The 26546-nt window shown below is 39.9% G+C and overlaps 1 protein-coding gene across 1 annotated transcript; it reads right to left on the reverse strand.

The window, feature by feature from the left end:
* Positions 1-788: 788 nt before the first annotated feature.
* On the reverse strand, positions 789-15812 carry RHAG (Rh associated glycoprotein). The gene is made up of 10 exons (XM_005528774.3): positions 15604-15812; positions 10771-10954; positions 8934-9084; positions 8593-8740; positions 7697-7863; positions 6722-6859; positions 6374-6495; positions 5594-5679; positions 4655-4728; positions 789-3982 (listed from the first exon to the last, which is right to left on the reverse strand). The coding sequence occupies exons 1-10, from the start codon at positions 15737-15739 to the stop codon at positions 3905-3907; spliced, it is 1284 nt and encodes a 427-aa protein (XP_005528831.1). The 5' UTR covers positions 15740-15812; the 3' UTR covers positions 789-3904.
* Between the last annotated feature and the right edge of the window lie 10734 nt (positions 15813-26546).

The raw sequence follows: 26546 nt of genomic DNA on the forward strand, positions 1-26546 counted from the left end.
ACAGCCTGACTCAGGGGTCTCAGAGTCCAAGAGAGCGAAGCCAAGGGGAAGACTGGACAGAAAAGTTGTGTCACAGCCCACAGAACAGTGTTTGGAAGAGTTTTCTAGAAGAAATCTAGAACACTAAATTGCATGTGGACAAAACTGAAGGTTGTGTGAGGTGAACTGCCTCAAGACTGAGCCCCTTGTCCTTCTCTCCCAAAAGTGTCACTGTTGCTGCAGAGACATGACCAGAGGCAGAGGAGGGAATGGAGGAACTCCCCAGGGAATGTGGCTGCAGTGACCTAGAGGAAAAGAGCCCTGGCACATGGCTGGGAGATTGGGAGAGAGTCTTGAGCAAGCCTGGCTCACCCTGAGCCTGCTGCTGTCCCCAGGGGCTCTGAAGGAGAGACCAGGATGTTTCACCTAGCTGGAACATGTCCTGGGAAAAGTCCAGGGCCAGTGTCCAGCTGTGCTCCTTCTACTTCACCTTTCCCAAGTGGGTAAAAAGGCACTGAAAAATGTTGAGTTTTCCACATATATCTGGAATTTAACTAAGCAGCAAGGAACTGAGAGGAAGTTGAAAGGTGAACATTTTGCAGGAGGTTTGAGAAGAACAGAAAGAGCTCTCCTTTGGCAAGAGGAGACATATTTTGTTAATATATTTTGAGAAAAGGTTGATCCCAGCAAGAGAGAAAGAAGATATCCCCAAGAAATGTCAAACAAATACAGTTGGTCGTCTGATCATTCAGTTAATGCATTTATTCAGCAACAGATTTGAGCACAAATATTAAAAGAAATTTTGTAAGCAAATATTCAGCCATTGGCTTTCAAATAAATTTTCCTTTCAGTAATGAAACACAAAGATACTGCTCTGACAGAGGTAGGAATAGAGAACTGTAAGACAGCCTTCAAAACTGTGGTCACCCACTGGTATTCTGAAAAGGGGTGACAGTAAACTTGACCTTTAGTTAGTTTAAAGAAGATATCATGAACTTTTTTACTCATTAAAAAAAAAACAAACAAATAAAAAGACCAAACAAAAAACCAAAAATCCCACACCCTCTTATTTAAGCTCTTTTAATTTAAAAACAAGTTAAAGTGAGAACAAAGGTAAGACAGAAAGTGTTGAGCAGTTGTTGGAAGGGATAAAACATTGCCAGTCTTTTATGAGAAAGAAAAGAAATGTTGATGATTGTGAGCCCCCAATTTAAAATAGTTGTACTTTAACTTTTGTTTACTTTTCAGTCCCATCCTTTAATCTCATCCTCCACTCTGTGTCTTGTTTAACTCCTTACTTTCCTTTTCTGCCATTGTAAGGTTTCCTCAAAAGGGTTCTTAGTAAAATATTTTAAACTTCTGTCTTTTAAGTGTCCAGTCATATATTACATAGAAGTTGGAACTAATTATTAATGAAGCTCTGCTGATTCAAAGCTTTGATTAATTGGGAAATAACCAACCAAAGAAAATACCCTAAGCCAGAGAATCAAATGCCACTGGCATCTGCAATATGGAGATGAGCAATTAGGGTACTTTGGAGAAACAAACTGTATACTTCAAGGGCACAGTCACATGAAAAAAATAACATTTAAAGCTCTGATTAGATGAAGGGATTAATCTTCCTACTCAGTTTTTTGAGAGAACCTAAGGGACTGATTTCTCTGAGGGAAGAATATTCTGAAAAAGAAATTCAGGGACAATAACGAGTACTTAGAGGATGAAGGGATGGAATACTTTGGAAAGATGATAAAGAGAACTAGAGAACAAAACAGTATAGTTCATTTTTTCCTTTTTGGATTTAAAAAAAAAAAAAGAACCCTAAATGTTATTATTGAGGGCATCATTCACCAGGGAAAGTTTAGGTTAGATATTAGTAAAAAATTCTTCACTGGAAGAGTGGTTGAACATTGGAACAGGCTGCCCAGGGAAGCAGGGGATTCACCATCCCTGGAAGTGTTCAAGAAGTGAGCAGACATGGCATTGTTAATGTGGCTTACTGGCCATTATGAAAATCCATCCAAGGCTGGACTTGTTGATCTTGGAAGTATTTTCCAACCTTAAGGATTCTATAATTCAAAGATTTACTGCCAGTGGGTGACCATCAGGTACTCCTGTGTGGTCAGCACTCAAAACTAGTGAAATTACCTCACCCCCTTTAAGGTGAGTGTAAGACCTTCTGAACTCCCAAGTAGGAATTTGAGGGGTGAAATTCATGTATTGAAGGTAAGATTTTTACAGGCTGTCCACAGATGGAATCTTTTTCATTTACTTCAACACTTCATAAATTATGCACAAAATACTTTAAAAATCTTTACAAATGCGACATTTACATTGTTAAATAGTTCCCCAGTTTTTACAAAAATGAATGTGTGACAGCTTTGGGAGGATAAAGGACGTCTTACAGCCAACAAGGTAGAAGAGAATCAGTCATTGCACATGTGCAAAAGAGCTTATCTGGACTAAAGTGAGATGCAACAAATGTATTTTTATTCATGGATAGAAATCTGACATATGTAGCAGTATACAGCAGGTATAACATATGGGACAGCCCTGCCTAAAGATTTCAAGGAAAAATACATCAGCAGAAATGAAAATATATGTGCTATTTTATATGATAGGAGTTTTCCCCTTAAGTCTGATAAGTAAGACTTGAGATAAGATCCTAATATAAAAAAAAAAGGATTGAAAGTTCACCCACTTTGGCCTTTTATTCAGAGACATCAGCAGTATCTTTCTGTGAATGATGGATTGAGGCACTGTGTTCCTTCTGTTTTATTTCCACTTCCCATCCATTGTCTCTCAATGGATTATCCCATGCACGAAGGCACCTCATGGAGTTCCTCCAGCTACCTCAATTTTTTGTCTCTGAACTGAGCAGCCACTGTCATCACTTCTCCAATTAAGTTAATTTTTCTTAATTTAGCTTCAGTTTTCTTCTTTTTGCTTTCACTTTCAGGAGAAAAAGTGACATCAGAGTCAGTGACTCCCCCCATGGAAGTTCTCTGCCAAGCCTTCTGTAGGTTGAGCGCAGTTTCTTTCCAATCAGTTCCAAAGGATTCATATTTTTTCTGGAGCTGGCATAAGTTCAGGTTATATTTCTTGACATTAACACTGCTACAAACCACTTATTACTGTTGAATAAATAGAGTAAGACCTCTTATGCAATCACTTGTTTTTCATAGCTCCTACTGAGCTCCTTTATTATGTCCTTAAGACTAACTAAATCTATGACAATAAATAAATCTATGACAATAATGAATTTTTTTACAATTTCACTTTCTTTTCCCTTTCAATAAACATATTAACAATGACTCTTGATATTCATATTGCCTTATCAATCACTGTATTTTGTGTTTTGTCATAAGAATTATTTCAACATTTTGCTTCCTGTCATAATCAAACTTCAAAATACAGCACATTTTCTCCTCCATCAGAAAAGAGGACAACACACTTCCTTAAAAAGTTAAGCTGGGATACTCTGGTGAAAAGTTTGTTCGAATCCATACAAAAAAATATCAATTAATTTCTTCTTGATTACCCCTATGCAGTTGAAGGATGTAACTCAGAAATCTCACAATTAAATATATCCTGTAATAATCTTGAAACCCAAAGTTTATTACAGCAGCTATATTGCTGTCAGTGACAAAAAAAGATAAAATATAGATAATTTTAAAGAGCAGTTTGTGGTGCCTTTTTCTGATGAACAGATATATTACAAGGACCTAATTTATTCACCTGAGCTTGGCATATTGACTAAGTAATCTAAAATCAAGCTTGCTTTCTTTTAAAAAAATATATCTATCTTCAGCCTTTTCTTAAAAACCTGGTGTGGTTGGGACAATACTTGGATGTTGTTTCATTGTTTCTTAGCATTAGAAACAAAAAAGGGCATCATTAGGACAAACATTGCAGATTAATTATTTTTCTACATGGCAGCTTCAAATCTGCTGTGCTCATCACGGTGGCTGGAGTGAATTTCGGGAACAGTCTCCTCCTCTGGAACCTGCCATGAAGAACAAAAAAAAGCTCATTTAAGGATATATAGATTTGATTTTGCCATAAAAGAAGACTAAAATGTACAGAGAATGTATATATTATATGTCTGTTCATTAACATTGACATAGCCGGACATGAACCCTCAATTCTGGATGCTGAGGGACAAACTCAGGGTTTTCTTCATAGAAGGAGTTTAATTCATAAAAAATAAAACCAAAAAAACCTATTAAAATTTTCTTTAACTTCACATATTATTTGCAAGGAATGTATATTGCATATTACTTCTTGCCTTGCTTTTTGGGTTTGCCCTGGCATAAACGATAAAGTTCAGATTGCTTAAATTAAGAATACATCATCAGTCTCTGATAAGGAAGAGGGTACCTAACACAGTGAGCATGTCAGAGAGAGATAAAGACCTCCACTGTGATATCAATTTGTCTCTATTTCTGCTTTTTGTTCAAGGTTTGTCCAATGAAAAAGGCATGATTACCTAAGAAGTCCAAAAATATTTGTGAAGGTGCCCTTGATAAATTCACAACCTGAAGCAGAGCAGCATTTTTTAATTTTGAAGAGGCAGCCTTTTTGACTCACGTGTGCAAACCACAAAGCCCAGGAGAGCAGGGCTGTGGTGTCTGTGCATCCTCCAACATAATGGAAATTATAGCAGGTTGTGTCTTACCTCCCAATAAGCAGAGTCATCAAAGCAGTTCTGGTCAGATACTTGTCCCAGGAAGGGCAGCTTTAGAATAGCACCTGCAGAAAAACCAGCACTAAAGGCTTAAAAAATGAAGAAAATGACCAAATAAATGTCCCTCAGATGTGCCCTAGGCAGCCAGCAAAGTTTTCTGACTGATTTCCTCATCTACAGAAATGGCCAACCATCCTGGGACATCGGGTTAATGATTCTGAGATGTGATGTAGATGTCTTCATGCAAACATAAATAAGAGCTTTTTTTTAGTTGACCAGATTTCAGACCAAAGTTTTCTATTTCAGCCTGATTTTTTTTTTTTTTTTTTTTTTTTTTTTTTGTTTAGAAGTATTCACAAACACATGGCAATGTGTGACACCTCATTGAGTATGTCTTGATCTCAAACTAGTTTCTGTTCAGAATTTGAAGTGTCGGAATGTAGAGAATAATTCCTTCCAGAACAACACCTTATTATTCCTGTAGAAATAAAACTCAGTATCTTTGGAGCACTTATTCAGTAAGATACATAGAATCACAGAATCATAGAAATGTTTAGGTTGGAAAAAAACCTCTAAGATCATCATGTGCAATCCTAGACTAAACACCATCTTGTCAATCAGACCAGATCCCTGGTGTCACATCCAGTCTCTCCTTGGACACCTCCAGCAACGGGGACTCCACCAGCTCCCAGGGAAGCCCCTTCCAATGCCTGACCACCCTTTCAGTGAAAAAATTCTTCCTGAGAAACCTGAACTTCATTTGAAGACAAAAACAATGGAAAACTGCTTTTCCATATTTGAGTTTCTGGCATCAGGACCCATTATTTCAATTTTGTATTATTTATGCAAAACTGTTGATACAATTAAGTTCTCCATGGAGGAACCTCTAAATTCACATGCGTTGTTAGTCACTACAAGCATCACACTGACCTGTGAGTGCTCCTCCCACCATTGCAATTGCAAGTGTACTTCCCAGGGCAGCAGTCTGGATGGAAGGAGTAAGCAGGTGACCCTCCCTGAAAAAGGTAGAAAACCAAACCATTGCCTATCAAAAAATAGTTACACTTTGAGACTGATGATCAGGCTTACAACATTGTGCTTGCTGCATGCTGGACAAGGTGACTCATAGGAATATATCCTAGGATCTTTATGGTTGGAAAAGATCTTCAAGAGCATTGAGTCCAACAAATCCTGCCATTGTTGGGCAAGAAGGAACTCATGACTTTAATTTAGCTTTGTTTTAGGCTACAGATGAAAACATGCTCTTTGAGAGGCTACTAATGTCCTGTAAGCCATTAGAGAATACTCTCTTTTGTCAAAAAGACCAGCATTTCATCTTTTTGGAGTCTTATGAGATAGTGAAAAAACCCCATTTTTCCTTTTTTTCTTTTTAAATCTTACAAATACCAGCAGTGTAATTGTAGAGTGATAATAAAAATTGTTCTGTTTGAATGGTTCAGGGTGCTGTTTATTTATGGTGTTTTAATTAATTTCTTTTTATTTGAGCTTTTAATCTGTAACAAGCTTGGCATTTTAACAGTTTGTTAAAGGCAGGAGATCAAGAAGACCCAAATTAAATGAGAATTACAATGCCTGACATCAATGATGCATTTCTGAAAAAAATTCATAATTAGATCCAAAAAAGGTAGCAAATTAGAATAGACCTCCAAAAATCAAAAATCTTCTTTCTCTCTTCTCCCTTTAACTCACCTCGTTTCCCTTTTTATTGCCGTTACAATGATGCCAGCAACACCCCCCAGAATTCCAGGTAAACCATGTAAGTTATGAACTCCACAAGTGTCTTGAATTTTCAGCTTGGATGCCATCACAGGCTGAAATGAGCGGAAATAGGAAGTTTATAGTGAGTTTATAGCTTTCCATGATCTCTAGATGGATATGCAAAAGAAAAAGCCGAAGTACAAGAATCAAATAATTATTAAAAGTCACCATTACCTGGAATTTACTGTATCTATCCTCCCTTTGTAGCAAACCAAGGGAGCTCCAGGAAAGCCAAAGAGAAATAAAAAATGGGAGCAGAGCTGAGTCCCCAATACTTACAGTCAGGAACTGGAATCCAAGGACAGAGACAATTCCAGCAATGACCCCGATGAACATGGCAGAAAAAGGGTGGATTGCCAGGTCAGCACAGGTACCCACTGCTACTCCTCCTGCCAGGGTGGCATTTTGAATGAGAACCTGCAGAGGGGACACAGAGTGAGGCAGGGGTGACACATGAGGAGCAGAGGCTTGTTTTAGGGATGAGTGTCTCTGAAGGCTCTCTTGCACATGCTGGGCTCAAACAAATAACTGCAGCTGCTGGAAAGGAGTGGGTGAAAACAGAGCTGGATTTTAGGGCAAGGGGAGAGAAGCTGGTTTGGTTTTGTCTGTTGTGCAGTTGCATTGAGATTTCCAAGGAATGGGTCATTTCCTTATAGACCTATTTTGGCTGTTGTAATAAGGTAACTCAAGTAGGAACATCTTTGGAATAAGATCCAAAAGTCCACCTGAACACTGGACTAATGTCTCAAAGATCCAGCAGGATCTGTGGACAAGAGAGAATCATCACAGAATCATTAAGGCTGGAAGATTAATAAATCCAACCATTAAAGCAGTACAACCACCATGTCCCCAGTCTACTACACTGCTTTCCAACCCTTTCTGTGAAGAAATTTCTCCTAATATCCAGTCTAAACCTGCCCTGATGCAACATGAGGCTGTTTTCTCTCATCCTGTCACTTGGTATTTGAAGAAGAGACTAAGCCCCACCTGGTTTCACCTTTCTTTTTCAGGGAGTTGGAGAAAGTGAGAAAATGAGTGAGCCTCATTTTCTCCAGACTGAGTCTCCCCCATCTCCCTCAGCTGCTTCTCATCAGACTTCATAGGTTTTACAAGTACTATAGCTCTAATTCTGGCTGCAGTATGGGGAAAGGCTCCAGATTGCCTGGACAGATAGATGGACACTAGGAATCTGCCTACTCATCCTTATCAGAGAGGGTTGACTCGATTTAACAAGGATTATGATGTGATTCTTACCATACTGAATTTGCCTCTTTTATCCACCAAGCTGGAGAGGGCGAATGTCACGATGGTGCAGGCAGCCAAGGAGTAGTAAGTGTTGATAATGGCTGTTGCCTGAGCTCCTGGGCCCTCTGCAATGGCAGAGTTAAAACTGGGCCAAAAAAGCCAAAGGAACAGGGTACCTGGATGAATAGAAGTCAAAACAAAGAAAAGCTATTTAGTCACAAGGGCCAATACAACAGAGTGAGCTATAAGAAATGAGGACAGTGATTAATGAGAAGCATGGAATAGCTGAAATTCTGGAAGAAACAATAGAATATGCAGGAATTTTTTACACTGGCAGCTGGGATTTTGATGCATGGTCTCTTGTCAAGTCTTACTGGAAGGCTTTAATGGCCCCTTGCCCTGTCCCACTCACTGTCAGAGCTCACCACCATTGTGAAACCCCAGCCAGAACAGGAGGCATAGGCAACACAATTCACTTGCAAATCCTTTATCATCTGTCAGTACAACTGAAAGTTTTAGCTGGTGAATTGAAACAGTTCTCATGGACAGACAGATACATGGTTTCTGACATTCAATAGCATATGACAGGCACAACTCAATCCTTTCAATTATGAACATTAGTTTTGGAAATACTGCTGAAAAGCACAAGACTTAACAGAAAGGAGGTCACCACTAATGTACTGTGAAAACACATATCTAATTTCATCTTTCCATCCTTGGAAGCAAGGAAAAACTCTAAAAGTATGTGTGCCACTGAAAATATGGTGCATGGATGAGACTAAAAGGAATTTGCCTCCAGAAGTGTACTTAGGAAAATGAATGTAGTATAATAATAGGTAATCAGGAAAAAATAGAGATGGAAGAGGGATGAACAGCTGGTCAGCTCTTGATATTACGTCACTTACCAATCATGGCAAACAGGTCTGAGTGATAGGTGGATTCATCATTTTCATGTTTGTTTGTCAGACCAGGACGGTACAAGACGAAAGCTGCAGCCAAACCAAAATAAGCTCCAAAAGCATGGATAGTCATCGAAGCTCCAACATCTGTGGCCTGTAATAGGCACCCAAAATAATGCCACAGATTTTATTCAGCATAAAGACAAGGGTCTGATGAACAAGAAGTCTGGAGGACTGAATGGTTTAATTCTGTGGTAGAACCAGAGCCTAGCAGAAGCAAACTGGAAGTATCACCAAGTGAAAGCACTTGTTATAAAGAGAAAACAATGACAGCTAAATAGTTGTACCTTGAATACTTCGGTAACTAGGTGCTCATTGCATGCAAAGATGGTGATCTCCAGAAGAGTCAGGATCAGCATCTGAATGGGACTTGTTTTCCCCAGGAGTGCTCCAAATGAAATCAAAGCAGTTGCTGTACTGAAGTCTGCATTTATCATGCTGAAGAAAAAGAAAAAAAAACAACAAAAAACCCCCAAACACATAAAAAAATTAGTTTAAAAGCTCTAATATCAAACATGCCATTAAAATGATATCATAAAAATTATAGAGCTTTAAGTCTTCAGATACAAAATTTTCAAGCTCATCTTCATGGATAAAAATTAAATCAAACCTTTCTAGATGGATCTTGTAAGAATCTTACCAGCTAGTGAAGAAGGTTTCCTCCTGCTTATACCATACATGTCTTTAGCTGGTTGAAATGATGATGAAAAGGCAGATGACAAGTGTATTGGGATATGCTGGGATGTCATGGAATCACAGAATAATTTAGATTTGGAAAGGTTCTTAGACCATTGAGTCCAACCTTTCACCCAGCACTGCCAAGTCCACCACTAAACCATGTCCCTCAGTACCACATCTGCAGGTTTTTTGAAACACTTCCAGGGATGGTGACTCTACAGCTTCCCTGGGCAGCCTGTTCCAATGCCTGAACACCCTTTCTGTGGAGAGATTTTTCCTGATATCCAACTAAATCTTCCTTGGTGTGATTGCCTCTTGTCCCTTCAAGCCATTTCTTCTTGTCCTGTCCCTGTTCCCTGGGAGCAGAACCCAACTCTTCTCCCCTCCTGTCAGGGAGTTGTGCAGAGCCAGAAGGTCCCCTCTGAGCCTCCTTTTCTCCAGGCTGAGCTTCCCCAGCTCCTTCAGCTGCTCCTCATCAGAGCTGTGCTCCAGACCCTTCCCCAGCTCCTTTGTCCTTCTCTGGTTGTGCTCCAGCCCTTCAATTTCCATTCCCAACTACCAGCTAGGTTTCAAAGATGACAGTGAGGTCTTTGGTCAGGTGGTTTATATAACCCTGGGAGCCTTCCACACCTGTCTGTCTCTGTGCATCATCTTTGCATGAACTGTCAGGCAGGACCAGTGTTAAAATATTTTGGGGATTGGAAAAGGTAAATAAAACCAGAAATTGATCAAAAACTTAGAGTAGAGAGGCACTAACCCGTGGGCCCCTCTAAAAATGCCTGCCTGTAAGCATTAAGGATCTACTTGCATCATTCCTGCTTTCCCCTCAGTAATGTTTGGATGCTGTTCATTTCAAAATTGTTTACAAGTTGTCTCAGAAAACAGGACTGCAGATGTGGAAAACACTTTGAGACCTTGGAACTGCAGGGCAGGTGAATAGGAGGGGCATTAAATGTGCTTTGAGATGTTGCCCATGAGGTCTCCTATTCTGTGATCGGTGTTCAGACCCTGCTGGAGTACGATGCTCATGAAAATCGTTCCTTGAGTAGTAAGAGAAAACCTCATGTGCATAGACATGCTGCTCCAGCCTTTCTTCTGTGACCCCTTGTGTCATGGAAAGACAAATCCTTCCATGCCTGCTGGATCCAGGATGTGTGCTGTGCTACTGCTGGAAATCTTCCAGCTTCCACAGCTTCAGAGATTCAGAGCAACCTCTCAACAGGACCCACACCTCCCACACATAATGTAGCACCTCAAATTTCTTCACAATCTTTGGTTACCTTGGCTCAGTGTACCAGGAGTGGCCCCCTCAGAGGTGAAGGGAAGAAGGATGTGGAGAGGTGGACAGTAAATCTTAATGAAATTTAGGACCCCTTAGATGTGGTTTATGGCTTCTCCTGATATCTTTAGGGATAGAAATACCAATTTTTGTAAATTCACATATACCTTTTGATGTTAATAGGAATTTTCCCTTCTTTCATGTGCCAAAATCCTTGCATAAGAATTCCCCACTGGAGACCGAAGGCGGCAATGAGCATGTTGAAACCAACACTGCTGAATCCATATTTCTTCAGAAAGGTCATCAGGAAACCAAATCCAACAAATATCATCACATGGACATCTTGAAAGTCTGAAAGGGAAACATGTCTATGTAGAGACTGTGAAGAGTGACTGTGAAGGGTGACAAGCCAGGGACAAAGGCAGCCTGAGTAGAGTTCCAAACTCCAGTCATGCATGTGATCCATTCTTCCCACTTCATGGCCAGACTGCCTGCTGAAAACTGAATGTCTGAAAATGCCACACCTGATTATTGATTATATTGATATCATTATGGGAAGCCACTGGATCTCTATAGTTGCAAATTTACTTGTGTCTGGCACTGTCCTCTCTTTCTCTCTCTGGAGAGATGAGAGAGAGAAAAAGAGTTCTGTTCTCTCTGGAACATCATCACAGCTTCATGTCCTTAAAGAACATTTATGTTCCCCTTCCAATAAAGGTGGTCAGAGGCAGTGTGTTCTGACTAACTCCAAAATTGTATATGGGATTTGTTTGGGTGAGTGTGAGGTGTCCCAAGTTCAAAGGAATGCTTGGGATCTCTAAAAATTACTGTCCAAGACATTGATCTTTTTGCATGGATAAAAGAAAAATCCATTTTAAGGCAAAGTTTAAATTTAAATTAAATTAAAAGTTGATATATTATTGATATATAATTAAATTAAATTAAATTAAAATTAAAAATTTATATAGTTAATCTACAATATAATTAATCTTCATTCAAATATTTGGTTGGTTTTCAAATATGAAATTTCTTAAAATATGTATGGTTAGTTATTTTTCTACTTTTTAAAGTTATTACTTTAATTTTCTTTTTTTGTGCTTTTGGTACAGAGTCATCACCACAACAGGGATACTTTTTATTTTAAAATGTTTTCTTTTTACTTTTAAGCTTTATGTGATTTAATTAACTCTAAACCGGACTGGTTTGAGTCCTGTAATTACAACTTTTTGTCTGATTTTACTGTTAATAAGAACCTCCAATACAGAGAGATAATTTTTAAAACTTTTTTTTTCTTTGCTCTTGCATGCCAAGAAGCGTGAAAATCTTGATCTTGTTAGTGTAACATTTGGCTTGAAGTTGCAATTCCCATTACCTGAAGCATTCCTCAGTTTTGCATTACCAGGCTTAGCCAAAAGAGGGCCCAGAAGTATAAGAAGTTACTGGGGATTCCTAAAAAACTCTTATATTTGCAGTGTCATATTCCAGCCCTGCCCTAGCACACAGTAATACAGTAATGCAGAAATATGCAGCAAGAGCCTTGACTTTGCATTTGAGAAACAGCATCGTTGGCTGGCTTGGGATTAGATGATAAACTTTAATGTCCCTTCCAACCCTGACTATTCTATGATTCTATAGAAATGCAGGTGGTTCACAAACATCTCCAACCCTTTTTCTTGCTTCTCAGGCTGGACATTTTAAAGCTGTCTGGACTTATTCACATAAATGGTTTAAAGTCCTGGTTAAAATTAGGTTAATTCATGGGTGTTGAGGACAAATTCCTTCTAGTTTAGCATGTACCTTGAACTTTAACTATCTCTTATGCATGATTTTAAAGAAGAGTAGGTCTGGAGTGATTAAATGATGAAGAAAACAGCATGGTTTGAACAGAACTGTTTTAGTAACTAGTTGTGTTTGATAAAGTGTAGCACTTCTGTGAGAGACGAAAGTAAAGATTGGGACAAACACTCCAGCAGATCCTGAACAAAGCCACTACACAGATTTCTGCAAGGCTGGCCAAGACCAGCATATTAACTCCACTGCAAGGTGGTCAGTCTCAACACAAAGATGTTTGTGAATACTGTAAAGCTGATCTTGCTCAGCCTAAAGTTGTAAACCATAGAACCCTGAACAAGAGGGATGCATAAGTTTCTCTAGGCCATGAGTCATGGATACTCACAGGACAATGAAGGATGCCAAAAAATACAGGATTACGAGTAAAATCCTCTTGTAGTGCTCTAAGAGCCATCACACCCCCTTGTTCTCCCATTCCAGTGGCACAACACACCTGAAGTTGTCCATCCAATTTGCCATGCCTGTACTTGTGTCCACCAGAAACAGATATAATACAAAGCTACGCTTTGAGAATGATCTCAGCTGAGCCCTCCTTACCTGAGTGCAAATCTATGCTGATCCTCCACTATTATTTTCATTTTTCTTCTGTCCAAAACCACTGAAACAGCTTTCATTCATGGTGCTAAGGTGTCTAAGGCATTCAAAATCAGGCCTTGCACTGCAGTCCTGAGAGTATAAATTACCTCCTGGATGAAAGAACTAAATCTCAGCTACAGATGGGTTAACATCCTGAGGCATAGCATGGGAAGCAGTTTGAGGCCATCATTTTGGGGACTCAAGGGAAGTCCTGGCTCAAGATTTTTCCTATACAACCTATACAACCATAGTATTAAATTTCTGCCAAGTCTGCAGGCAAACTGCACTTTTGTTTGCACTTTGTACTGGTATAAATTTCAGAGTAAGGGGTCCTAAAAGTGAAAATATAGGTATTGCAAAAATCTGCTTTTATTCCCATTCTTTATTGGGAATGACCTCTGTGAGGTCAGCATCTGAAAATTGAACATGACATTGGTGGTGTTTGTTTGGTTTATGTTTCTACTGGTAATCTGAACAGCCTGGTCAAAAGAAATACATGTTCTTCTCTCCTAAAACACTGCTACCACCTTAAAAATAGTCCTTTATCCAAGTTATGCCTAAAGCCATGCCTGACAGGAGGTCAAGGGCCCAGTTTGCATGAGCCTAAGCCATTTCAGAGGGCTGCTCACAGGTGAATAGTGAGGACACCGAGGGACAAGTGTGCAGGAATAACACAGTCATACACTGCCTGTGCAGGGAGGCATGGGAGACTGCAGGAAATTTCTCCTACACATTTTAGACACTGATATTAATGAAGAAATAAGCATAGGTGATCTCTGACTGGGTAGGTTACATTTAAAGACCTATATTGTAGTGTTAGTACAATTACCTGTGCTGTCAAATTATTCATGTGAGTTTTGGCACAACTTTTGCTTAGGCCAACAATCACCTCCTGGGTGGCAGTGGATCAAGAGTAATTCCCAATACACTGTCTTGATACGGCTACCTAATTTAGGAACTTGGATGGTTCAATGCATTTGGGATAGTTTAATATGACACCAGCTAAGAGAGCTGCATTTGCTCAGCTTGGAGAAGAGAAGGCTCTGGGGAAACCTTAAAGCACCTTCTAGTACTTAAAGGGGCTTATTAAAAATTGGGAGAGTGACTTCTTAAGTTGGAAGATAGCGACAGGACAAAAAGCATCAATTTAAATTAAAAGAGGAGAGATTTATATTGGGTATTATGAAGAAATTCTTCCCTGTGGGGGTGCTGAGGCCCTGGCACAGGGTGCCCAGAGAAGCTGTGGCTGCCCCTGGATCCCTGGAAGTGTCCAAGGCCAGGCTGGACAGGGCTTGGAGCAACCTGGGATAGTGGGAGCTCTCTGCCCATGGCAGGGGGTTGGGGTGAGATGATCTTTAAGGTCCCTTCCAACCCAAACTTTCCTTTGGCTCTATGAACGTCATTGACATGGCCAAACTGTGTCACAGAGAGTGGGTTCTGGCACAGCACAGGTTACCATATCTCAGGGATTCTGCCACATCTCAGTGGAGCTAACCTAAATGGGAGTAATTAGCCCCTGATGTCCATCAGCTGACTTTCATCTGAAGCTGAATAATACCCTCACTCGCTGTTCTCTGACCCAGACAATGCTCTCTGTGAGAATACACAACACAAAGCTACTCCAGCCTGAGATCACATGCCCCTGTAACATCCATTGAGAGGAGAGAATGAGAGAAAAGAGGGATGCATTCAAAATGATACAGGTGCTACCTGCAGGCAGGGAATTCTGTACTCTATGATCCTTATCAAGCACATTGCAATCAGGGATTCATTGAGGCCTCAGAGCCAGAAAACAGAACAACAAACCTTCAATTCTGCCAGGAAAACACAGTTGGTAGCTCTGCAAACTTTGTTTTCTATTTATTCACAATAGTCTTATCTTTGCATAAGATAAGGAAGGGGTGAGAGAAGTAACTACTTCTGAGGCCAAGAGCTTTTTCTGGTCTTCACCAAGTATTTGCAGAGAAACAAATCAACAAAAACATTTTCAGGCTAAACCATTGCTGCCTGATGGAGCCACTACTTTGGAAGATAGCAGGGGTTTATCTACCTTGTCACCAAAACTATGGCCCTTTTTGGAGTCCAGCTTTCACAAACATTTTATAACAATGATGCATATGCAGCTCAATTTCCATATTCTCATAAGACACCTTTTCCAAACCTGCACGGTAGTAATGAAATGTTCTATTCATTTAAATTATTTAATACAGTAATCAGGATAGAAGGTCTGGCAAGAAACACCCCCATCTCTCTCTGGAAAATGCTGGACTCTTTCAAAGCAATACACAGTTCTCCAAGTCTTAACCCGATGTGCAAACCCTGGAACTATTTCCTAGGCTCTTCTCTCCCAGAACAGTAAACTTAGCAGTGAGGTACTTGCAGAATTTTATATGTGCTCAGTTTGGATTTGTCTTTGAACCTGCTGCTTTCACACCTCAGAAAAATATGTTTGCCCCAAAACACAACTTTCTTTTCCAGCTTAATCAGTAGGTCTCGTAAGTTATTCAGAAATCTTGCTTATGATCAGTTTAAAGAAATTTCAGCTTGTATAAATCTTAGGCAGAAATACTTACGTGGGTATAACTCTATAGCAGAAGGATTTTTGTCATATTCCACAAATATCCCATACAAAACAATGACAATCACTTCAAGAAGAAGCGCCAGGATGGAGAACTTGAACTTCATGTTGGTGTCAAAGTCTGGAGGCATTGCTGGAGAGCAGCTGGCTGTGAGAGCTTGATAATGGGTGTTTGCCTTCACAGGAGCCGACTAATTCCGTGGATCTGGGTGATATAGCAAAAAAAAAAAGAAACAGAGACGTGAACACACCGTCACACCCACTATGGGAGGGAAAAAGTACAGGTCAATATAGTGATTTCCATTTCCCAGGGTACTTCTGTGTGTGAAATGCTGGCTTGCATGTGGGTTTGTTTTTTTTTCTTCCAGTTTGTAATACAAACCAGCTCGTTCAGCCACAGTTGTACTTCTCACTGACTATATGTATTTTAAAAAGGAAATAGTCTTCAGGAAAATCTCACAGAGCCTGGCTTACTGCATGAAGAAAGGAACAGTAACTCTCAATTGTGTTTCCTGTAGTCTATAATATTTACAAGTTGTTGCTCTTCTTCCAAAAATTAAATAATTTTGCATTACAAATAAAACATGGAAAATCACCTCTCTTCCTATAAGCTGTGATAAAGAGAGTCTCTTTCAACAACTTGAAGTTTTTGTTTCTTTTTTTAATTTCACAGTGAAGTACTCTTTCTCAGAGCACAAATTCTCATTGTAAAGTTTTATTTAAAAAGGAAATTATTGTAGTTCTTTATATGTAAAAATGATATTCATAGTTGTTAAAAAGGAAAGCTGTATTTACTAAAAAGAAGAATTTTAAGAGAATATCTCCATTTTTAATTTTGAATGATTGTTTTTTTTTTAATATTCCTCTTAGCTCAGACAATGGAAATAGGTCAGTGACAAAATTTGTTATATGATTTTAAAAGCTTAGTTTGCAAACCTTCTCACAAATGGAGGAGTAACTTAAATTTCACTTAGTTTACTGTTCAATGATCTCTTGCTCTTGAAAGTCACATTGCTTGTCAAAATTTGTCTTGAGTCCTCAAAGTTTTGTTGATAAAGTATTGCATCTATATGAAAAAATTCATCTTTGTTAATCCAGTAGTCAGAAAACAGGGCAAAATTTACATCAGGAGCTTTCATTTAATGAAAAATTGTATCTATTGAAAAGAAGGATGATATTGTAGTAGTTGACTAATTAGTCATGAAGAAGTAGTGCCAGGGTATGGCAATAAAATGCTGTATCAGTCCTTGGGTACAAAAACCAGCTTAATAAAGAGATGCTGGGAGATGATGCTAAATTGGGCTGCTGTCCTGGTGAGATACTGCTGGAAAACTGCTCACATGCTGTGACATATAAAAAAATCATTTTTCATTCTGGTGTACAGGGCAGTGCCATGACTTTTTCTCTGTTCCCAAGTCCAGTTACCAATTCTCTAATATAAAGGTAGAGTTAGACCATTATTCAAACTGAGTTTGAAATTATCACAGCTTTTTCTCCCTAAAAATGAGTCTGTGTACTTGGAAGGGAAACCAGAGTATTTAGCAAGAAAATGCTTGTCTCTCACATAATCAAGCCTGCAAATGGCAAAGCTAAAATAAGCACATATGTGTTTTTTTTTTTTTTTCCTTCATAGCATCTCTATTTCATTTGAGCAGCTGAAAGAGAGGAAACAGAGCTTTGACAAAAAGCTATCACTCATCCTTACTGCACCACAGGATAGGACACACAGCCAGGTTTGATTGTGAGGACCTGTGAGCTCCTACATTTGCTCAGGAGGTGATTAAAAAAGGACAAACTCATGAACAAAGCTCATTGTTGGTTTTTTTTTTACTCATAGCTCAGCCATGAATGTCTTGTGTATTCATTGCATAAAGTTTTTCCTAGTGAAGGTCTCACATGACATATGTGCAATCCTTATGATCTTTCAGGGGTGCAGAAAAGTTTCCTTGCTGAAATCTTATCATGAAAAAAGCCTTTTAATAGTGTTTAGAATTTAAAATGGGTCAAATCCATTCAATCAGGACTTTTTATGAGGTTCTTGTTTTATGTCTTAAATCTCATACAGGTACATGCACACACAGAGACACACAATCTGTTTTGGAAGAGTATTCATCCATGTCTTTTTCCTTTTCCCTTGGCCAAGAAGAATAACTTAGCTCTTTTCCAATGAGGTGAACTAGTGCCCAGCAGCCAGAGAAAGGCTCCTAGACATGTACAGGTTATTTACACACAAATAGGGATACTTAATAAGAAATTATTTTCCTATATTTATGCACTCTAATATTTGTTCTTCTAAATAAATGGAACATTTCTCTCTCACCACTAACAAGGTTGAATCTGTCACAAATTATCTTCAGATATTGCCATCTTTAAGCTAAAAGGACTGACAACACAAACTGCCAGGAAGAAGGTGCTTTATCCAAGGGGTGAAGCTGGACTATTTTGCTCTCTGGACCTTTTGGTAAAACCCAGTTTGCCCTGACTTACTGCCTCGGTTTTTCCTTGCCCCTTGAGATGGGCTTTGGTGTGTGTCATATGTGGGAATGGGCATTGCTTCAGGAAATGACTGGTGCTTTGGATATTCTCAAGCCTCTCCAAGGGAAGAATTGATAATATTGAGCCATACCCTGGGTACATAAATACCCTGTCACAACATCTGTGGAGAGTACGGGACGTCTGTCCTGTTAAATCATGAAAACGTGATTTCAGCCCAACATCACAGTGGAAACTTTGAACATAGGAGGTCCTACATTTTGGTCTGATGTATTTCCCAGCAGAAGCAACTGCCATGTCAATGGCTGTCTGTCATTCCCATTTTTTTCCTGATTGCTTTGTTTCTGACACAGGCTTTCCAGGTGATGGGGAACAGCCACCTCCAACATCTCCTTTCAAATGCCTTTATGTGTCCATCCAGCTGCTGCACAGGGCAATCAAAATGAACACATCTTGAACTGTTCCTCTTTAGGAAATTTTTGTGTCTCCTTATTTGCTTTATCCTAATCCTGGTGGCTATTAAAGCAAAGGAAGGAGTGAGGGTGTTCTTTGACAAATATTGTTGCACACCTGGATCTACCAAGTAACTTTACATATTTGTCATTTAAATAGCTGTTGGATTTTTTTTTTATCCAGCTTTCGATCTAAATAGGATGTTGGTGGACAAATCACAAACTTGATGTAAATAAATGTGAACAGCTATGGCAGAGTTTCAAGCTTCTGGAAGGATAAAAATAAGAAATAAAGGGTTTCTTTGGGCAGTATTTTGCCTAAAGAATGAGAAAGAAAGTGAATTTAATAATCTTCTTACAGAATTCCTTCAAGCATCATTAGGAGTGGCATTCAACTGACCAGACACTCTCTGGTCAGTCTGCATTTCTCTACCTGATCTAACCTGCAATGTTTTCCTTTTAAATCACAGACTCATGGAATCATTAAGGTTGGAAAAGACCTCTAAGATCATGAAGTCCAGCCTTAACCCAGCACTGCCAGGTTTACCACTAGACCAGCACCACCATCTACACTCCCTCAGCACCATATCTACATGCTTTTTCTATTTATTTTCTAGAAGAAATAGAAACTTTCAAGAGCAATTGTTTTCAGGTTAAAGGAAGTTACCTAAATACCTGGCTAAATAGGCCAGGTGAATGGAAGTGCCCTTTTTGGTCATGTTTGTTGGCTGACACAAGTTCAAATCAGGTTCAGGATGTCTCCTAGAAGAGGCTGATGTTATTTAAGACTCAGAGCTCAGTTCACTGAAGTCTGAGCTACAAGGATTCCTCAGTCAATGTGGATTTACAGAGCATGTCTTGGGTGCACGCTAATCTTCAGTTTTCTTCTTGGTGTGTGTCTTGCAGACACAGCTATGGAGAGCAGGGAGGTGGAATAAGGTGCATCTTGCCTCCACACTGAGACAGAAATATTTCTTTGACCTCCTGAACTTGGAGCTGAGTTTTTTTGAGAACATTGACATTTATCCCATTTCTGTGGTGCTGCGGTAGAAATATTTTTTTCATTAAACATTAACTTCAATTCTTCAAGTCAGCAGACCCTATCTCTCCTCAAGTTGAAAGCTCAGCCAAGAAAATGCAGTTTTTTGATGCAGTCCTAAAATAGCCTCCTTCACCTTAAAGAGGGAAACAACATTCTGTGGATTTTCTGACTTTACAGAGCAGCAATAAGATCACAGCACAGGTCAGGCTGGAAGGAGCCACAGTGGCTCATCTGGTCCCTCCTCCCTGCTCCAGCAGGGTCATCCCAGAGCACAGGACACAATATCTGGAATATCTCCAGTGAGGAGACTCCACACCCTCTCTGGTCTCTGTTCAGTGCTTGGTCACTGCACAGGGAAGAAGTTCTGCCTCCTGTTCAGGTGGAGCTTCCTGTGCATCGGTTTCTGCCCATTCCTTTTTTGTCTTGATGGGATCCCAATCACCCCCACCAGCCTCTTAGCTGATTTCTTGTGCATGTGGGTTGATAATGCAGTGTTTCTTTCTAAAATAAATATGTTTTATTTTTCCATTTGAAATCTTGCAGACTTTGTTCTCTAAGACCTTGCGTGATTACTAGACAGTATTTTTAATTTTTCCAGTACACAAAGAACATCAATGAAAGGTAACACAAGAAGGAATTAGCCTTTTTCTTTCCTCTGAATAGAATAGGCTAAATAATTACATCCAGTTAAGCTATGTTCAGCTAAAGCATGACTTGTTGAAGAGGAGCATGTTTCACTTAAAACCTTCACTCTTTCATGTCTGCTTTTATTGCATGAGTGTTACAAAAGCAGGGCTTAAATGCTGAAACAGAAACTTTTGGTGGAGGTGTATCCCAGAGTTGCAGGAAAGCTGTTTTCTAGAGATAACAGGGTTCTGCTCCCTTCTACAAGGGCCAGTGGGCCTGTCTGAACTGCTCTTGTGATAAAAAGGAACCTCAGCTAAGATGGATGTTTTACATAACATCTAGAAGCTCTACCTATTATTTTGAGAAAGCAATAAGAAATACTAGCAATTAGATGTCTGTGTTTTAGTCTCAGATGGTATGAGTGATGAATCATATATTTTTATTGGCTTTTCTTATGTTAAAGTGTTTCTCTTGCTCCCCATCAGTCCCCTGTGCTTGTAACAGGGCACTTGGTGTGGCTGTTCCTGCCTATGTGAAATCCCCTACAGAGTCTGTTTCAAAAGGCAAGCAGGCCTTAAGTTTCTGAAAAAGCACAAGGAGATGATTTCAGACATGGCAGTGAATCATCTCAGTTGTCTTTCCTTACAGAGGACTGGCTGCTTCTAGGTTTCAAAATCCACTCTGCAGCTGTGAGTACAGCTGGATTTGTGTTCACTCTATGTGTCATGCCAGAAGAGCACTAGGAAAAGACACTTGTAAAGGAAGTTGAAGAGAATTGCATTGAGTCTTGGATATTAGGAAGAAATTCTTCCCTGTGAGGGTGGTGACACCCTGGCACAGGTTGCCCAGAGAAGCTGTGGCTGCCCCATCCCTGTAAGTGTCCAAGGCCAGGTTGGACAGGGCTTGGAGCAAGACCTGGGATAGTGGAAGATGTGCCTGTCCATGGCAGAGAGGTTGGAAATGGATGCTATTTTTGGTCCCTCACAGTCTACACCATTCTGTGATTCCATGATTCCATAAATCTATTGTTCCTCACTGACTTTTCATGATGCTTTCCTTTCTTAAATCAGCAGACAGAAGCATAGGTCAATCTGAGCAATCCCAGAAAACCTCCTGCTAAGTGTGACCCTTCCATCATTTATACAACCACCAGCCTCTGGAGGCTGAGCTGTGATGTTCTCAGTGGTACAGCAGCATCAGGATGTGGTTTAGTGGTAGCATGAAATAGTTGGTCTGATCCACATAAGGATTTGTCAAGCCGAAGAGAGACAGTAACTATAAAATTTCTATGAGTCAGTGGGTGCTTGTAAACTCTGAGCCACACCACAAGTTAAACCCCAACACAAACTGTGTGTGTTTCATCCGAGTGTCCACACTGACACACAAGCTCTAATCCTTCTGACCTTGGCAGAAGTTGCAAATGTGGGCAGAACAATTAGCACATAACAAATTCCTATGAGAAACTCCCACATTGTTTGTTTTTCCTGTGCACAGCTGGCTGAATGTTAGGCAAGTAGGGACTTCTTTGTTGGCAGCTTGAAAGCTGACCTGGTGGACAACATGATTTGTGACCTTCATAATTAATTTACATGCCTGTTTTTTAATTGTCAGGAAGTAGGTTCTTAATCACTGAATATCCCCAAGTAGTCCTTTGCTATTGAACTGACAAGATGAATTTATTATTTCCTCACAATGGGCCAAGGACAAATTCAATGAACAACTACAACTCAACTTACTATCTGAAATACAACACCCCTTCCGGGACAAGCCAACGCAGGAGGTACTACAATGAACTGGGAGCAAATAAAAATGAGTATGGAAGGAAAAATTACCACAGTGGAAAAATCCAATCTCTGAAATGCTCTTACTAGGCTGTGAAAGTACAAGTTTTTGTGCTATAGCCCATTAGATGCCGCATTCTCCTTAGATACCTCTCATTTACCTCTAAAATATGTGTAGAGTGTTAAGTAACTCACATAAATGTGGATAAAAATCTTTATACTAGTTTGTTCAGCTGGTCTGTCTAGATCTGCAATGACTCTTAGTGCAAGGCCACTGGAATAAGCTAAGATTCAAAGGTTTAAGCTTGGTTTATGACATGCTATGGTTAATATTATGTCAAAATGGCCTGGATTGGTTTTCTGTTTCCAATGCACCCATCCTTATGCTTATTGATTACAGAAAGGATGGTCCAGGGCTCATCCAGGAGGCAGGGCAAAAACCAAGACCAGAGAGAAACTGTCTCAAAATGGTGCTCCTGGGCCATGTGCAGGTGGTGGGAGAGGCTTCAAGGAGGCTAAATCCTCCACAATGCTCATTATTAAATACTAGGCTCTGATGATTGTTGATATTTCTGGCTGTTTTACCTGCCCAGCAAATTTCCACATCTTTGGGTGGCTTCTCCCTTATCACAAGGTTTATCTTCCTGCCTTCACACTCTACAACTTGTTTTTGTTTCACCTTTACCCTACAGGTTCTTTACACATTTCTTTTCCATTGCCATTTTTCTCCTTTTCCATTTATAAACTGATTTCCTCATGCACACTGAGCCACTGCTATCTGTGGAAGAAGCATGATCACTGCTTCCAGCATTTAATTTACTGTGACTGACATTTATTCCCTGTGCAATCACCCAGCATTTGTCTCCAGAAGCATGGGATTTTTAGGTCATTGAGGACTTTTCCTGCTATTGTAGGTAGGTTACTGCATAATACCTTCAATAAATATTTTGCATTCTGTTTGTAAAGTTTTTATGTCTTCATTCAGTTGGAAAGGTGCTGCTGACCTTTCCAGTGATAATGTTTAGAAATGGACTTTTTTCAGTTAATTTATTAATGAAGTCTATCTATCTATCTGTCTGTCTGTCTATCTATCTATCTATCTATCTATCTATCTTGGTTTTGTGCTGAAAATAAAGCATGAAATACAAGATGTTGAGAAATATCTCCTGCCATAAGAAATAGTGGCACCTGCACAGGAGCCACTTCCAGAAAGAAAACATCAATTTAAGAGTCTCTTTTCTGAGAAATTTTCTGGTACGTTGTTGGGTGAACATGGGAAATCACCCCCATCATCTGACTAGAGTTGCACAGCCACATTTACATAAGAGGTGAATCTATTCTTGCTTTGAATTTACAGAAATTCTGTAATTTCTGTGCTTCAGAAGCAGTAGTGCTCAGAAACTGTCCCTGAATCCTCAGTGCGTCAGTCCTGTGCAAAAATCACAAGGGCTACAAGGGCTGCAAGTTTCATTTTTGCCAAAATAAGCCTCTTTTGACCCTTCAGCAATCACTTTGTGGGAAACTTATCATATATGCCTGTTGTATATCAGAAGATAATTAAAAAAGAATGCTGTATATTTCTGAATAAAAATAGCATGTTTAATATGAGATAACACTTCCTTTGTTATCTTTAATGTAGTTTTCTGCAATTTGTTTACATTGGGAAAAGACTTTTTAAAGAAGATAGATGAATGGTTTTGAATACCCTAAAAACCCTGGTGGATTAAAATCAGTGAATGAAACAAAAAATCTTGTGATTCATTCAACAAAATAAAAAAAAAAAAAACATAATTTGATTTTAGTGTGGCATCCAGGAAAATCTTTTCCTCTTTTACTTTCAGCTCTTCATGGGGCAATGGGAGAAAAGAAAGCAGAGGAGTGTTAATGATGAAAAACACCAAGTGAGAAATATAATTTGATTTCAAATGGTCATTTCTGTGGGGAAAAAAAAACTAGGAATCAGATGATAATGTTTTTAAAGAGTAATTTCCAGTTACATGTGTTGAGCCTTGGGCTCTTCATCGGTGCCTGAATGAATATTTAACATGGCCCTTTTCCATGCCAGTTTGCTACCTCAACTTCTCCTAAAATTTGCCTTTCTTCCAGCATTGTCATTGATGCTGGTGTCAATATCTGTTAGTCGTGGGGAGCAGCCTGAGCTGGCCTCTCACAGACCCCAGAGCCCAGTGTCCAGCCCACGAACCTCAGACGTCACCGGTGGGCCGGGAGGGAGTGTCACGTCCTGGCTTCTATCTCCCAGTGCCCCCTGTCCCCTCTGACTTGTGGTTAAACTGAGATATAATTATGCTGGAGGTGTGGCTATCAAATGTGGTATTATAATTTACAGGACCTAGTGCTTTGTGGGCTCTTTCTCAGTGTTCACTAATTAATCTTCCTTGCCCTGACTGTGTGGGTTTATCTCTACCTTGCAGTCGGTGAGGCTGAAGCTCGCAGGTCAAATGTCTTGCTCAGGGGTTAAAAGTCTTGCTCACAGCCTAGAGTGGAGACAGGAGCTGTCAAGAAAGTTCTTAATCAGAGAGTCCATCTCCTGTTTTTCACAGTTTGACCATGGCCTTTACATTTAGAGGAATCCCATTTTTGGCAGCTTGGCCTAGAGAGGTGGGAGCAGCCCAGGGGTGGGGAACATCCTCTCCTGTCCTTGCTCCGATGGACCTTTTCTGCTTGGGCTTGCTCAAACATCTTGCCAGGATTTTATTTTATGGGAATAAATTTATGGGAATAAATTGGATATTCTGACAATACAAATTTTCTAATGCCATGTGAAGGTTTCCAACACTTGCTTTATATTTAGTATGAGGTCTTGAGGGAGTAGCTTCAAGTTGTTCCAGGGAAGATTTAGGTTGGATATTAGGGAAGATTTCTTCATGGAAGAGGCTGTCAAACATTGGAATGGGCTGCCCTGGGAAGTGGTGAAATCACAAGCTCAGAAGGTGTTTAAAAGGCACATGGAAGTAGCACTTGAGGTCATGGTTTAATGGTGAAGGTCTTTTCTGACCTTAATGATTCTGTAATTTCATGTTAACCTGTTGGTGAGATTTATCAAGAACAAGAGTGCGGCGAGTTTTGTGGAAGATTTGTTCTAACATAGCAACAGATGGAGAAAAACAGGAGATTCAGGCCCATGGGACTCAGCAAGACACTGGGATACTGAAAGTGATGACCTTCCCTTAGGTTTAGCCCAATTTGCTAATGAAACTGCTGCAGTTGGTGCATTTTAAATATCAAAAATATTCTTTCTTCAGAAACTGTCAGACTGTTAATTCATAACCTTTGTTCAAAACTGTGTTTTAGGCCCTTGTCATGTGAGCTAACAGCTCTTACACCCCTCTCCACAGATAAGGCTTAGGCTTGTTCTGTATTAGTTGCTCTTATCATCTCTCAGCATATGTGCTTCTTTTGAACCAGAATAGAAATTGTAAGAAATTCCTGGTGTTATTTGCATATTGCCTGGACTAACACCTAAAAGGTAACACAGTTCAGCACAAACCAAAAAGCACAACCTAGTATCAAAAGTGAAACCACTGTCAAGACATCAGTATGAAAAATAGGTTTGTGAAAATATAGGCAAGTAAAGGAAAGAAATGTCATTTGATGTGCTGGATCTCAGCAAATGTCATATTGCTTTTACCCCATCTGTATGTGATAAACCCATACTCAGTAGCATTTCAGCTTTCACTGGGACATGAACAACAAAGTGGAGTATCCCAAGCACTCCTTGATGTCAGCCCTGAGAAACAGGAACGCCTGGGCAGCATTTCATCTCACCTCCTATTTGCTCTACCCCACATCAGTAGAGAAGCAGAATCTTTTGAAATCTCCACCAAAAGCACAGAGGTTGTGCCTGGATACCCTGCAGTCACCCAGCAGGTGCCTGGTGCTCCAGGGTGGCCCCTCAAGTTGTAGGAGATCGCTTCCAGCTCCTGCTGCTGCTGTGCTCAAACATCATAGCTGGATATCCAGAGCATGAAACTTGGCTCTCTGGGGAGGGAGATTTATCAGAAATCTCTGATAATAAACGAATTCCTTGTTAAATATTCATTGGCCCAGATAAAGGGGGTGAAAAGAGAAAGAACTTGGGAAATAACCCAGAAAGCACATGAGAGTTTTGCCAAAATGATGTATCCTCCCATGAGAGACTTGGGGTTTTACAGGTTAGTGTTTTTCTGAGGAAAACACAGGTTTGTTTTGGAAATTTTCACCAACTTTGGTTTGAATTACACTCTACAAATCATAGAATCAAAGTTTGGGCTGGAAGGGATCTAAAAGATCATCTTGTTCCACCCCCTGCCGTGGGCAGGGACACCTTCCACTATCCCAGGCTGCTCCAAGCCCCATCCAGCCTGGCCTGGAACACTTCCAGGGATGAGGCAGCAACCTCTGGGCAACCTGTGCCAGGGCCTCATCACCTTCAAAGCAAATAATTTCTTCCTGATACCCAATCTAACCCTGCCCTCTCTCTGTTTGAAGCCATTTGCCCTTGTCCTATTGCTCCATGCCATTGTAAAAAGTCTCTCTCCAGCTT

Source organism: Pseudopodoces humilis, chromosome 3 (genome assembly GCF_049639895.1).
Source record: "Pseudopodoces humilis isolate 2021_Gansu_Grassland_sample_001 chromosome 3, ASM4963989v1, whole genome shotgun sequence".
NCBI classification, from domain to species: domain Eukaryota; kingdom Metazoa; phylum Chordata; class Aves; order Passeriformes; family Paridae; genus Pseudopodoces; species Pseudopodoces humilis.

What these genes read in the sequence shown, in the direction of transcription:
- RHAG (XM_005528774.3), bottom strand. Translation starts at nt 15,739, where the DNA reads ATGCCTCCAGACTTTGACACCAACATGAAGTTCAAGTTCTCCATCCTG. An exon ending in GCAATAAAAAGGGAAACGAG is followed by an intron (nt 5,680 to 6,373) that starts GTGAGTTAAAGG and finishes TACCTTTTTCAG; the next exon opens with GGAGGGTCACCTGCTTACTC. An exon ending in ATGACTCTGCTTATTGGGAG is followed by an intron (nt 3,983 to 4,654) that starts GTAAGACACAAC and finishes TCTTCATGGCAG; the next exon opens with GTTCCAGAGGAGGAGACTGT.